The 13,391-nt window shown below is 53.1% G+C and overlaps 1 protein-coding gene across 4 annotated transcripts in view; it reads right to left on the bottom strand.

The window, feature by feature from the left end:
- DGKK (diacylglycerol kinase kappa) overlaps window positions 1-13,391 on the bottom strand; it is a 158,581-nt gene that overhangs the window by 48,412 nt on the left and 96,778 nt on the right. For all 4 annotated transcript variants that reach the window (XM_073360585.1, XM_073360586.1, XM_073360584.1 and 1 more), the window contains exons 5-9: window positions 11,866-11,970; window positions 8,183-8,315; window positions 7,439-7,545; window positions 5,355-5,480; window positions 4,498-4,600 (exon numbers count right to left, since the gene is read on the bottom strand). In XM_073360585.1, the coding sequence (XP_073216686.1) occupies window positions 4,498-4,600; window positions 5,355-5,480; window positions 7,439-7,545; window positions 8,183-8,315; window positions 11,866-11,970 (574 nt within the window). The remainder of the gene's footprint in view (window positions 1-4,497; window positions 4,601-5,354; window positions 5,481-7,438; window positions 7,546-8,182; window positions 8,316-11,865; window positions 11,971-13,391) is intronic.

Here is a 13,391-nt window from a genome sequence, read left to right on the forward strand (position 1 = left end):
TCAGCTCCAGCAGTCTCAGGCAGGCAAGAAACAGGTATTTGCACAACGCTTTTCCCCTCCCCCTACAGGGGATGTTAAGGAGAGCCCTGCCACCATTTCTCAAGGACAGGAGACAGCATGGGGGAGAAGGTGAGAGAGAGACTGGAGAGAGGTAGATTATTAGTAGCACAGCCATGTTTTTTTAAATGTCTGATTGTTACTCTGACAGTATCCCAGTGAGTAATGAGAGAGGCAGATGAGCCACCGGATGACAGTAGCAGCAAAATCATTAAAAACCAAGCAAGCAAATATCTGGAGGAGGAGAACATATTTAGCTCAGCTCGAACCAGATGGAAGCCTCCTGAGAGTATTAGAGAATTTGGCTACAAACTCTGCAAGCTGTTATCACTCCCATCCTGTTGCTCCTGGAAAACTGGCAAGAAAGCAGAGCTAGGAAACCAGAAAGCCTTGGTTCCAGGGATGGATAAGCAGACATGTTTGCCGGGACAGTACAGAAAAGGCAGAAGAGTTTTCTAAATCAGAGCCCAGCCCCTCATATCAAACTAATCTAATGTCATTCTCGGACAAGGTAACTGCTGTGCAGAAATAGATAAGGCAAATACAGCGTAGATTCTATGCCCAGGATTTGGGAAAGGCATTTAATCCCATGCCCCTCGATGAAGCAAGGTGGGTTAGGACAATACTGAGATGCTACAGAACAGACAGCAGTGGAGCCAGGGGCCAGTTCTGACTGGAAGCTGTGTCCACGGAATGCCCTCAGGGTTCATTATCAGCTCCAACCCTGTCCAAAGATTTCCTAGCAACCTGGACGAAGGGGTGGAAACTACATTGATCAGACCGTCAGATGAGAGAGAACTAGAGTTGGGGATTGGTCCTGATTTGAGCAGGGGGTTGGACTAGATGACCTCCTGAGGTCCCTTCCAACCCTGATATTCTATGATTCTAGAGGGAATGTGGTGAATATTTCAGAAGTCACTGTCTGCACAGACTCAACCTGGGTTGAGTGATAGGAATAAAAATGAGCACAAGTCCAGGATGCTACACAGAGAAGAAAAGCCACAAAAAAAAGGGGCGGAGGGAGCAATCAGGGCCAGCCTGAGAGAAAGAAAAAGACCTCAGGTAACGGCTGATAAACAATCACTAGGCAGTGTCCAATGCAGGGATATCATTCCAAAGACAAGTGCATTCTTAGGATGCTTAAAAGCGGAAATGAGATGAAACACAGGAGTGATGCAGAGCCCAGTTCTCCTCCCACACCAGTGTAAATCAGGAGTAACTCCATGACAGCAACATTTACACAGCACTGGCTGGATCCGGGGTTGGAGTCAGCGCTGTTAGGTGCTTCTCAGCTAGCCCCAGCAGCGTGTGCAGAACCGGAACATTCACTCGGAGAGGGTTCTGTCTGCAGCGAGGGACCCGAGTCTAAAACAATGCACTGCTGTCTGCCTGAGTCTGCAGACAGACTGAATCACCAGAGAAGCCGCAGCAGCCATAAATCAGCATCTCCCTATTGACTTCAGTGCACAGCAGGAGATGTGGCTAGCGTTGTGCCAAGAGCAGAGCAGCAGGTGTACTGATCCAGAAGCCCAGTGATGGGAATTCCATTGAAACTCTTACATCGCTGATCAATCTAGCACAAACACCCAGTTACTCTGGGATAGTGGCGCCGTGTGAGCAGCGCCCTGTCACGTCCCACCCCTAGGCTGACCCCAATAGATAATGGCTGAAACAAAGCCTATAGCTGGGAGGCGGGGGAGGATTGTGCATGGGGGTTGTCCTCTACAGGCAGCTACCAGGGAATTGGAGCAGGCCTGGAGAAAAGCAGCTGGGACGGTAAAAGGATCAAGGGTTGGAGGGAACAGAGGACAGAGTCAATGCTCACAGCCAAGTGAAGGCTCTGGAGGGCAGATTCTTGGAAGTGAGTGCATGAAGGGTGCTACAGAGGGGAGCGGGAGTGGCTTGTCTCAGCTACAAGGAGACTGGGCAACTTGGATTTAAACAGCCGCTGAACCTTCTGGGCTGATTTGGGGATGGCAGCAAGGCCCAGACAGGGATAATGTCTCCTCAGTCCAAGACCTAGGGAGTGTCATTAAAATGATGCCAGTGACTTAGGTGCCTGAGTCCCAGAAGTGCTGGAGGCCCCTAAATCCCATTGGCGTTCGATGAGGCTGAGCCTCGATGGCTCCCTTCTGAAAACAGCCTTTGGCTCCTTTTGAAAACTTCGCCCCAGATGGTCAGCTCTCAGATCAAGGGGCTGGCAGTAGGCCCTAGCGCAGGGTTTTCCACCTTTCCCAGCCTGGCACCCCAGTTACAGCAGAAACCCCTTGGTAGGGCAAACTTCCCATCCAGCCACCTAGAAACTGCTGCTCTAACCTCCCTCCCACCTCATCCTAGGATCCTCTCCATGCTCACTAACGTTGCTGCAAGAGCCTTCTCCTCTGCAGCCACTGCCTGGAACGCTCTCCCCTATTCTCCTCTCCATCTCAATTCAAACCCAGTGCTAGCCTCTCTTCCCCACTACCACCATGGCCCCTTTCCTTTCCCACTGCTGCTCTTGGCCTGCATTGTGTGCCAGGCGCAACACTCAGTCAAAGTTATTTCTGTTCATGCGAGGGACTAATCTTGGATTCCAACTTAGACAACACATGGATCTGTGAAATTTGTAACACTGGGTTGCTCTCAAATTGGGTTTGTCAGCCATACACAGATTCATCAAGCAACTGACTAGATCTCTTACAGGTACATCTGGATCCAGCAGATCGACAGTTGCCCATCTTTACCCGTCTATGGTGCCTTCCATCCGAGGATCTCAAAGCACTAGTAATACTGTGCCCCTGTTATTACACTCACAAAGCGTTCTCTCGCCCTGACAGGGGCTTTCAAATCATGAGTCTTAGTCACACCACCACTGCGCCCGCCATGCTCTGCCATGCTGTATGCACAATGAGGGAACTCCCTCCCAAAGCTGCAGCACAAAGATTAGAGGGTGCTTCTCCCAGAGCAGCCAGAAGAGGAGAGGATCTGGTGCCTAGATCCTGCAGAGGACAGATCCCACGCAGTAGCCATGAACCCAGGAAGGCAGCCTGGAGTTTCCCACCTTGCCTTGCCTCTGTGACCACAAGGGGAGACCCTCCCAGTAGCTACTTGGAGCAGCTGGTCCCCTGGTAGGGCAGAGGAGGAAATCAGGACTCCATCTGCCAGATAAAAAGGGACATAGATGTCATGCTGCCCAAGGACCAGAGCAGGGCTGTAACCAGGGCAGGGTGAGCAGGGCAGCCGCCCAGGGTGCAGAGTCATGGGGGCAGAAAAATGGGGCAGTGTGGGGGGCATGCAGGATCACGTGCTCCCCTGATTTCTCCCTTCCATTTAGTACAGAGATTTTCAAACTGTGGGGCACTGCCATGAGATGCTCCCCGAAGTACTCGCTCACGCTGGAGCTGGGCTCCATGGGCAGCGGCCAGCTCCATGGGGTATCGTCAGCTGGCGCCAGGCTCCTTCAGGGGAGAGCCAAGAGCATGTCAGGGGTGCAGCCTGGAGCTGTGCCACCCGCTCTGCCTGGGGAGCGCCTGGCCATGTAGAGGTGGCCTGGCTTGGGGAGCAAGGCAGGGAGGGCTGCCGGGCAGCCAGCATAGTGTGGAGAGCCAGGGGCCCAAGGGGCTCCCACCAACTTCCGATCCACCGGCTCCTGGCAGGAGGTGCCCCCAGTTTGAAAAACTCTGTGCTAAATGAAAGGCAGAAATCTGGATGGGACATGATCCCACAGGCCCTGCCCCAGCATCGCCTCTAGGGGGGCCAGTATGCTTGCTCACCCTGGGCGCTAAAATACCTAGTTACAGCTCTGGACTGGACTCTGGCAGGCTGTGCTATAGATAACACAGCAGGGGATGCAGGTAAGGGATGGGGCTGGGGAGGATGGAGAGGTGGTTCCCACACGCAGCGAGCTGCCTGCATTGATCTTTTCCACTTCTTAGCCATTCAAAGGCATTTTCCCTGCTCAGGAAGTGACCTGGCTCCACCTGCAGGGAAGCAGGAGCTGCAAGTGCCTGACTAAGTGGATTGAGAGGTCAGCCACAGTACAACTCCCCATGGGGCCTCCAGGGCTCCTACATGGCAGCCAATACATCCTGGAGAGTGCCAGCCCCTTCCCTGTGTCTCCTGAAGCAGCAGGGCAGTGTGGGGTGGATTTCTGCCAGCAATGTCAGAGCTTCAACAAGCTGCAACAGGGCCCAGTCTGTAGTCCTCTGGATCAGCTGTACTGGACCCCCCGGAAAGACGAACAAGCTCAGTGGGCCTGATCTATGGGTCTCTCCACGAATGCCCCCATGGCTGGGCTAGCGCAGGAGAGCTGGAATCCCCGAGAGCCACAAGGTCTCAGAGACTCAGTTCCCGCCATTCAGGACACTCTAATCCAGCTCAAAGGAAGTGCGTTCCTTTGTCCTCCTGCCGGCTCTGCCCCAGACTGACTAGCAGCCAGCAGTCCTTGGCTCTGGTACTCACCGTCCGAGTCGATGCTGTTCAGGGCAGTTGGCGGGATTATGGAGACCTTGTACTGCCCCAGGGGGCACTTCTTCCCAAAGAGCTCTTTGCAGGCGCTGTGAACCTAGGGCGGACAAAGCAGCAGGAGACGGCATGAGCTTACTGGCTGAAAGGGCAGCAGCTTAGTCTAGAGGTGAGAGCAGGAGGCTGGGAGCCAGAAGACATAGGTCTCTTCCCAGCTCTGCTCCTGCCCTGTTGTGTGATCTTGGGCAAATGACAACCCTTCTCTGTTTCCCCACTGGTAGCAGTGGGGACAATAATGTTCATCTACTGCACAGAAAGGTGTGAGGCTCCATCAGTTAGTGTCTGTGGAAAGCATGAGAAAATGGGCTGGAGTCAGCCTCTAGAGCCCAACACCCCCATTCCTGGGGGGTTGGAATCTGGATCCAGGTGCAGCTCGTGTGGCTGGAGATCTTTCCAGGTCCATTACTGTTCTGGGTGGAAGCAGTGGCTTTCCAGCTCCATTGCCTGTTTCCCTGAGCAATGTGGGCAGGTTTTTTTGCAGTGGATAATGCCCTTCGGCAGCCACGGGGATGGCTTTGTAACACACCTTTAACCATGGTGGGTGTGGGTGCTACAGCAGTGCTGACATGTAGCTGTGTTTGAGAAGGGCTTCAAACACACTGTGACCACAGAGCCCCACCGCAGGAAGAGCTACGTGTCTGCATCCACAGTCGTGGTTATGGCATGGAAGGTGTACAATATCCATATCTGATCCAGAGAAATAATAGAGGAGGCCAAGGTGCTCAGAAACCACGGCGATGGGCATGGTCTGAGAGAACAGAATAAAGAAGGGGGTTGGAGGGAGAGGGTCTTACAATGGCCTTGCACCAGAGGCACCTCCAGTCCTGCAGCCGCCGTACACTGCCACAGGTCCTGTCGCACACGGCACACCGAGCGCTCACGGGCAGATTTCCCTCCAGCCACTGATGGGGCATGGCTACCTGAAGAGAGGAGGGCAGAGGAACAGGTCAATTACCTGGCTTACAGCCTGGTTACAGACACATTCTGTTCTCAGCTCTACCACTGGCCTGCTGCAGGATCTTGGTCAAGTCATGCCAAAGCTCCATGCCTCAGTTTCCCCACTGGGGATGATCATACTGGCCTCCATTGGAAAGTGCTTTGAGATCTGCAGATTAAAGTGCTGCATAAAAGCTGGGTGCTAGTGCATGCAAATGCCCCCTTGGTATCCAGCAGGGCCCGTGAAACCAGTTGTGTTGGGCATGGCAGGAGGCGGGCTAGTTGTCCACTTCAGCTTGGCTTTCATTGTCCGCCCATCTTCCAGCAGCCTCTGTTTCTGAGAGTAATTCCAGCGACTAAGATGCCAAAGCACCTAACCACACCAGCAAATCAGCTGTCTATGTAATGTTTCAGAGTAACAGCCGTGTTAGTCTGTATCCGCAAAAAGAAAAGGAGTACTTGTGGCACCTTAGAGACTAACCAATTTATTTGAGCATAAGCTTTCATGAGCTACACCTCACTTCATCGACCCAGCCGGCTATGCTGCCTCGATTCGGGAGGGGGAAGGGGGGGGACAGATGGGAACAGGGTTTTCAAAGCTCCGCAGACTCCCATCCCTCTGCCCAGCAAGCCTCTGAAAAAGACTTCACACCACCCACTCTGAAGAGCATCAGCACCCCCCTGTGGCCAGTCACAGAGGAATGCCAGCTCCAGCATAGTGGAGAGGGCTGGGACCTCTCTAGATGCCCCCCCCCCCCCCGCTCCCTGTTCTACAGCGAGTTATAATCATCGTCAGCAGCATCTGAGTCAGCCCCTCCTCTGGGCGTCGCAGTGCACCATCTCCAGTCCGTACCCGCCTCACCCCTGGCAGCCGCACAGGCTGCGGAGTCAGTGGTGCTTGAGTCACTGAGCAGTTTGGATCTGGCAGCGTTTTCCATCCACTCTGCTCACGGTTAAACAGCAGGGAGAGCTGGGCTGAGGATGACAACACCCTGCAGCCATGTCATGCACTTGGACCATCTCCCAGGCCCTGGCCACTGGCTTGTTGAGAGATGTCCAGCCTGGCTCACGATGCACAGGCTCCTCTCCAAGAGCCTTCAGCACAGCATGCTGATACTTTTAAACTGCTGCTCACCTGTACTGGCTGTCACCTTGGGGCATCAAGGCCAGGACTCCGGAGAGTTGCCCATTCAATGTAATGACTCGGAGAAAGAGTCTTCCCACTGAATAGCTCCCTGCCACTGACTAAGGGAAAGCAGTATCCAGGGTCTCTCCAAGGACCTCCACTGCCACAGCAGAAAGTCACTGATGCCTCTTCTACCCTAGGTCAGCATGGGAGCATGGCCTCATCCCAAACAGCCTCCCCATTCGCCTCCAGGGCCTGACTCAGCCAAGGTCTCAACATGGGCCTGGAAGAAGGGGCGCCCTCACAGCAGGGGCAGCTCGGTGGGTTCACGCCTCTAGCACAGAGATGAGAGAGAGGATCCCTGGGCCACATCCTTGCTCAGGCAAAGCAGGCAGTGGGGATGTTGCTTGGAGACAGGCTATGGGATTTGGCAATAGAATTGGCGATGGAGGGGCACCAGAGCATCTCATCTACCCACTGGTGGGGCCCATGCAGGACTGTCCCGGGGTGGTTCTAAGTGCAGTTGTTCTAACTCCTCCAGAGGAATTCGCTCCCGATCCTGGATCAGATTGGGCTCTCATGTATGTGGTGGTAAGTCTGGACAAAGTGCACTAACTCCATTGTGCTACTCCTGATTCACATCCATATAACAGAGCAGGCCCACTTAGCCTACAGCTTCCTTTACACAGGTATGTCCAGAGCTAAAGCCATTGGCACCCTTGCTTAGGAAGGGTTGGCTGGCTCGGTGGCTGGCCCCAGGGTGTGTCAGGGCAGTGCCCTTCTTGGCAAGGGAGGGGGAGGGAAGGAAGTGCTTACCCCCTCTTCATCCTCGATGATGTCACTTCCTATGGAGGCCAGCGTGGTCCACTTACAGTTGTTGGTGGCTCTCACAGCACAGCGCTTGTGGGCTTTGAACTTGCAAACTAGTAGCAAGAGAGATGGAAAAGCCTGCAGGAATGGGAAGGTGGCAGGGACGGCTTCCCCACACCACACAGTCCTCCCTGCTCCAGAATGCCCCAGATGGACACCAACGCTTGGTCCATGGGCCTGACCCTGCTCCCACGGAGAACAAACACCCCTTGGCTGCAGCAGTGCTGAATGAAGCCCATAGCAACCAACACATGTGCACAGGTGTCTGCCCCCTAGCATGGGCACCAGCATCCATCCCATCACAGTCCTTTGGACCAGAGCTCCTTGCACCATGTCCTCCCATTGGCTGCATTCTGCAGAGGTCATGCACCAGGTACTAGCGCATCAGAGACAGGACACTGGGCTAGAGGGACCTCGGTCTGTTCCTTACATTTTCCTCACCCATGTCCCTTCTAACCCCAATCTTTCTCCCCAAGTCCCTACCTTCTGCCTTCCATTTCCCCTCCTCTCTCTCCTATTTAGCATACTGGCTTGGCTTAAGCAATTCCTGTGCCCACCAGATGAGCAGCCAGAAGATGCATCTTGTGGCCAGCTCAGCTAGGCTTTGGCAAGCATTCCCTACTAATCCCACCCAGGGTCAGCCCCACTATCTGTTCATGGCTGCAGAGCCGGGGGCCGATGAGCCGGTACCTTCACAGGAGAGGCCATGGGAGGTGACCCCTGACAGGGCCTCGCGGCACACGTTGCAGAAAGTGGGTCGGGCATGGGAGCAGGCGTACCAGTTATGCATCCCAGAGAAATGTTCCATGTTGAACTGCGTGGCCTGGAATAACAAAGAGAATTGAGGTGTGTTTAGTGTGAGTTAGAAAGACAGCGGGAGCAGGCAACAAACCCCAGAGAGCAACTGGGGACTTTCTCAAATGTAACAAGGCTCCAGGACTCCCAGCTCTCAATGGCCCATGCATCTCCTTGTGCCCTGTGCCCGCCCTGCCAGCCTCCAAAATGGTAGAGAGGAACCAACATGGGAGCAAAGAAGATGGCATAAGGCCAGATTTGCCCAGCTGGGGAATATCCCACCTGGATGGCTCCAGGGATATGGAGTCTTCCACCTCTAGGTCACTGCATCAAATGCCAGCCAGTCTGCTGGAAGGCCTGACCATGTTTACCATCAGACGACTACTTGGAGGCCTACATGAAATGAGTCAGGGTTCCTTGGCTCAATTCGAGTGGGTAGGTGCCCCAGCTCTGGAGACCACTCCCCACAATGTACACTCTCCTTGCCAATATCAGCAGACACATCATGCACCAGCCATGAAGAGGGGGGAGGGATAGCTCAGTGGTTTGAGCTTTGGTCTGCTAAACCCAGGGTTGTGAGTTCAATCCTTGAGGCGGCCATCTGGGGCAAAAAATTGGGGATGGGTCCTGCTTTGAGCAGGGGGTGATTCTGTGGAGGTGCTTCACTGCCACTCCATTCACTAGCACAGTCATGCAGCTGTTATGAAAGCCTCAATCGCTTGTGCATTCAGATGGGACCGTGTCCTAGTCAGCATGAACTTGCCAAACAGCAGCGCCCAGCAGAATTCCCGATTATTCTTTTGAACTGACACTTAAGGCATGTTTCAGCCAATGTCTCTTCTTCATGATGAGGCAGCAATGAGAGTAGCTGGAAGATCACACCACAGCTCCCCTTTTAAAACAATTCTCCACTAGTCTCTACAGGCCAGGCTCTGCCTGTTCCAGATGGATACAACTGAGCTCTGGGCAGGTACCTCAGGGATGAGTTTAGTCCTTGGTCTTTAGCCCTCTTATACCCCCCTTTGTAACTAAGATTTCTCTTGCCTCCCCCTACATCTTTTCTCCTCCCCCTGGTCCCTTTCCCCTCTGCCCCAAGGCGCTTGGCTTCCTCCAATTCGAAATGGGATTGAAGGGTTCTGTTCTGTACATTTGTACTGACACTTTCTCCAGCACCTGACTAGCAAAGGGGAGAGAGACCCGCACGCTCCTTAACCCACTGCAGCTCCCATGGGTCCTAGGTGCTGCCTGAGGTGGGACCCACCCTCTGGTGTGCCCGAGATTGCTCACTACATTGTTACTGATTGGCTGCGCTCTCACTGTCCAGAGAGGAGATCGCTGTGACCCAACCAAATCCACAGCAGCTTCTCTGGAACAGCAGTGTTTGCACAGAGCTCTGTGTGGTCAGGGAGGGCCTGGTATGTTCGGTGGCTAAAGCACGGGACTTGGGACTCCTGGCCTCTAGTCTCAGCTCTGGGAGGCAGCATGGTCAGCTCTGCTGGCTGGTGTGTTCCATATGGGAGCCAAATCTCCATCCATTCCTATGCCTGCCCCCCACCCACCCCACCCCAGTCTTCACCCACCTCTGCAGTGGGAGGAGCAAGTACCGGATGCCTGCAGCTGGGGAGTGAATGTGGGGCATTACTGCCCCTCGCCCCAGGGCATCGCCATAAAGCCTAAGCACAGCCTAGCCAATGTGCACAGGCTGAACGGCACTCAGTGAATGAGGCAGGGCTAGCAGTGAGTGTCGTGGGACCTCGGCAGGCAGGCTGGACAGCAGGCAGCACATAAGGCAGGGGGGTCAGGGAATAAGGCAGGGACTAGTGCATACCCCCCTCATTCTGCACCACTTGGGCAGGCACAAGGTGGGGTCTGCCAATGGCTTGGTGAGGCTGAAGAGCACTATTCCCAGCAGCCTCACTCTCTGGGCACTTTCCATCTGGCTCAACATGTGAGGCCAGGAGTCTTGTGGAAACCCACTTGTGAGCATGTTGCTAAAGACTGCAGCGCAATGCGTACACACAAGGGGGAAGCAGTCAAGTTACACAAGCAAACTTAACATTGGCATTTCCTGACCCCTGGCAGCCTTAGCATTCTCTCCAAGTAGTTCCTCGTCTGGCAGCACTGGCTGCTCAGCTGGCTCTGTCCTATATGCTGCACTCATTAGCCCAGATCCTCAAAGGTCAATGCGAGTTAGGCACCTGAATACCTTTGAGGAGTTGGGCCATTATCACCAGTGGGTACTGAAGCTATAATAAGAATATAACTTTTTAAGAGAGAATTCAATGGCATTTGGGAGCCTAATTGCCTCTGGCTCCTCTGAAGCTCCCAGTCTTCTCGTCCCAATTTGAAAACCCCAAGTCACAGGGATAATGAATGAGTAGCTGGCAGAAGTCGGGGGAGCAACTGGCGAGGGTTCATGCCATGGCTGTGCTAATGGCAACAAGGCAGGGTGGAAGGACATGCACATGTGTGATTGTTTAAGCCCCGAGCAAACCAAATACAATACTGTGAGGCTGGTGGGTGAGAGTTACATTCAAGGACCCTGAAAACCGAAACCTGCCACATGAGCAGTTCTGCTGGGACGTTTATGCCTGGAAAACTGGTTCCTTAGAGGTGCCACCACTATGCACTTATGGCTTTGTTCAAGTCAGATCTCATGTTCTCTAGCCCTGTTAGCCCAGCACTCACTCTACACGCAGTTCTGCTAGGATAACAAATCCTGTGCTACCGTTCCCCTTCCACCCAGCATCTGCTCCCTCACTGACCAATCCCACCGAGCCATTTCATAGCCTCTGTCCCAGCAAATGTCAGGAGCTTCCTGTAATGAAATGAATGAGCTCTACTGAACACGCTAAACAGTTACACCGGATCGGACGTCAGCTCAGTGGGTTTATCCTCATAAATTAGTAAAACACCAGAAAGTCTCCAAAGAAAAGGGGGACAAATTGGTTTGGCCAGTCATTAATTAATACCTAAGGAGCCAGTTCCTCAACTGGCGTAAACAGACAGCTCCACTGATTTTAACAGAGCTGCACCAATTGACACCAGGTGAGGGTCTGGTCAACTGTGACGTCAAAGAGAGAAAATCTGCTCCTGCACTGCCTGTTCAGGGAAAGCGACCATTCCAAAGACACACAATACAACTGACAGCATTTCACCATCAGAGAGGATTTAAGCTCTTTGGGACAGAGACTGTCTTTTTGTCCTCTGTTTGTATCGCGCCTAGTGCTTTGGGGTCCTGATCCATGACTGGGGCTCCTGGGTGCTACTGTATTACACCTAGTAAATAATAATAGTAAAAGGCAGAGTTCACATCCAACTGTTCTCTCTCTCACACACACACACACACACACAGTGTTCACAAGGTCACAGCTAGCTACCCCACTGATGCACAGCATGACTAGCACTGTAAACCCTGTATCTCATGACACTCTTCCTATGAATAGGGAGAATGCCATCCCTTAGATGAATATTGCTATGATCTCTCTGTTTCCCTGTGTCCAGGACAGTTTTACTAACACTCCCTGTCATGGGCCTACCACCTGGGGACTCCCAACCAGCGTGTGTGCCTCTCTTACCTCATTGATTTCCCACTTCTGCACGGATTTCAAGGCACTGATCCAGTCTTCCATCTCCTTCCGGTTCTCGGCACACAGGATGAGTTTTCGGAATGGTGTGATCACCTACAGAAGAAAACTGCCCTGCTAAGCCAGCTGCAAAGAGAACGGAGGCTGCTGGGCAGCCCACAGCTAGTGCAGAGGAGGAAATCCAGACTGATCATAGATTGCGCTGTTGGAATGGTTACAACATGCAGAGGCGAGCGTGCTGCCCCCACTCACACCATGCAGGGCTACCGAAGGCGCTCGGGAGATCAGAGTTTCTCTACTCATTCCAGGCGGCAAGAAGCACGATGCCCACACTCTATTCCAGGGGGGCACTCAAGCCAAGCTCCACGTTCTCCCCGCCCCCAATTCCTAGGGAATCAGAAGGTAGCAGCCCCCCACAAGAGGCTGGTCCAGCCCTCCTCAGCTAACACAGTCCCAGTCCCAGCCTGGAGTTTTGTGCCCAACTGGAGACAATTACATGTATGTTACTGGCCAGCTAAAGGGGGCTCTGGGGCCCAATCCTATTCCCACTGAAGTCAGCAACAAAGCTCTCATTGACTTCAGTGGGTACAGGACTGGGTCCTTGGTGTGCACACTAGAGCAGAAGCAATGGGTAAATTCCCTTCCCATGCAACTCTGTTGACTCCTGCGGAGTTACAGCAAGGGTGAGCATGGCCAGTGGTCCGAAGCGGGCCTGCAACAGCCTCCGCTGGAGCTGTGTGTACTGGGGACTGGTCCAGGAGCTGCTAAAGGGAAAAGGGTGGGAGGGCAGGCCTTGAAGCCCAGCAAAGGCCTCTGTGGAGACCAGAGTGAGTGCACTTGTCATGGGAAGCTCAGGGCTACTCCAGCAGCAGTCCCTGTATATGAAATTCACCCTTGTGCAGAGGGGCAGCCCACAGCTTTAGCACCACACACATCGTACCAAAGTCCATAGGGCTGGATTTCCCCCAAAACACAGCACTAATGGAGCACTAGCTGTCTGGAGGCTCACAACTACTTTGGTTCCTGCCTCTCCTAGGAGGAGGCACTGTTGAACATCCGCTATAGAAAAGTACAGTAACTCCTCACTTAACATTGTAGTTATGTTCCTGAAAAATGCAACTTTAAGAGAAACAATGTTAAGTAATCCAATTTCCCCACAAGAATTAATGTAAATAGGGGGGTTAGGTTCCAGGGAAATTTTTTTTCACCAGAAAAAAGGCTATTTTATATATATATATATATATATATATACACACACACACACAGAGTATAAGTTTTAAACAAACAATTTAATACTGTACACAGCAATGATGATTGTGAAGCTTGGTTGAGGTGATGAAGTCAGAGGGTGGAAGAGGGTGGGATAGTTCCCTGGGAATGCCTTACTGCTAAATGATGAACTAGAACAGCTGAGCCCTCAAGGGTTAACACTTTGTTGTTAATGTAGCCTCACACTCTACAAGGCAGCACAAATGGAGGGAGGGGAGACAGCATGGCAGACAGAGACAGAGACACAC

Source organism: Lepidochelys kempii, chromosome 9, assembly GCF_965140265.1.
Source record: "Lepidochelys kempii isolate rLepKem1 chromosome 9, rLepKem1.hap2, whole genome shotgun sequence".
Taxonomy (NCBI): Eukaryota; Metazoa; Chordata; order Testudines; family Cheloniidae; genus Lepidochelys; species Lepidochelys kempii.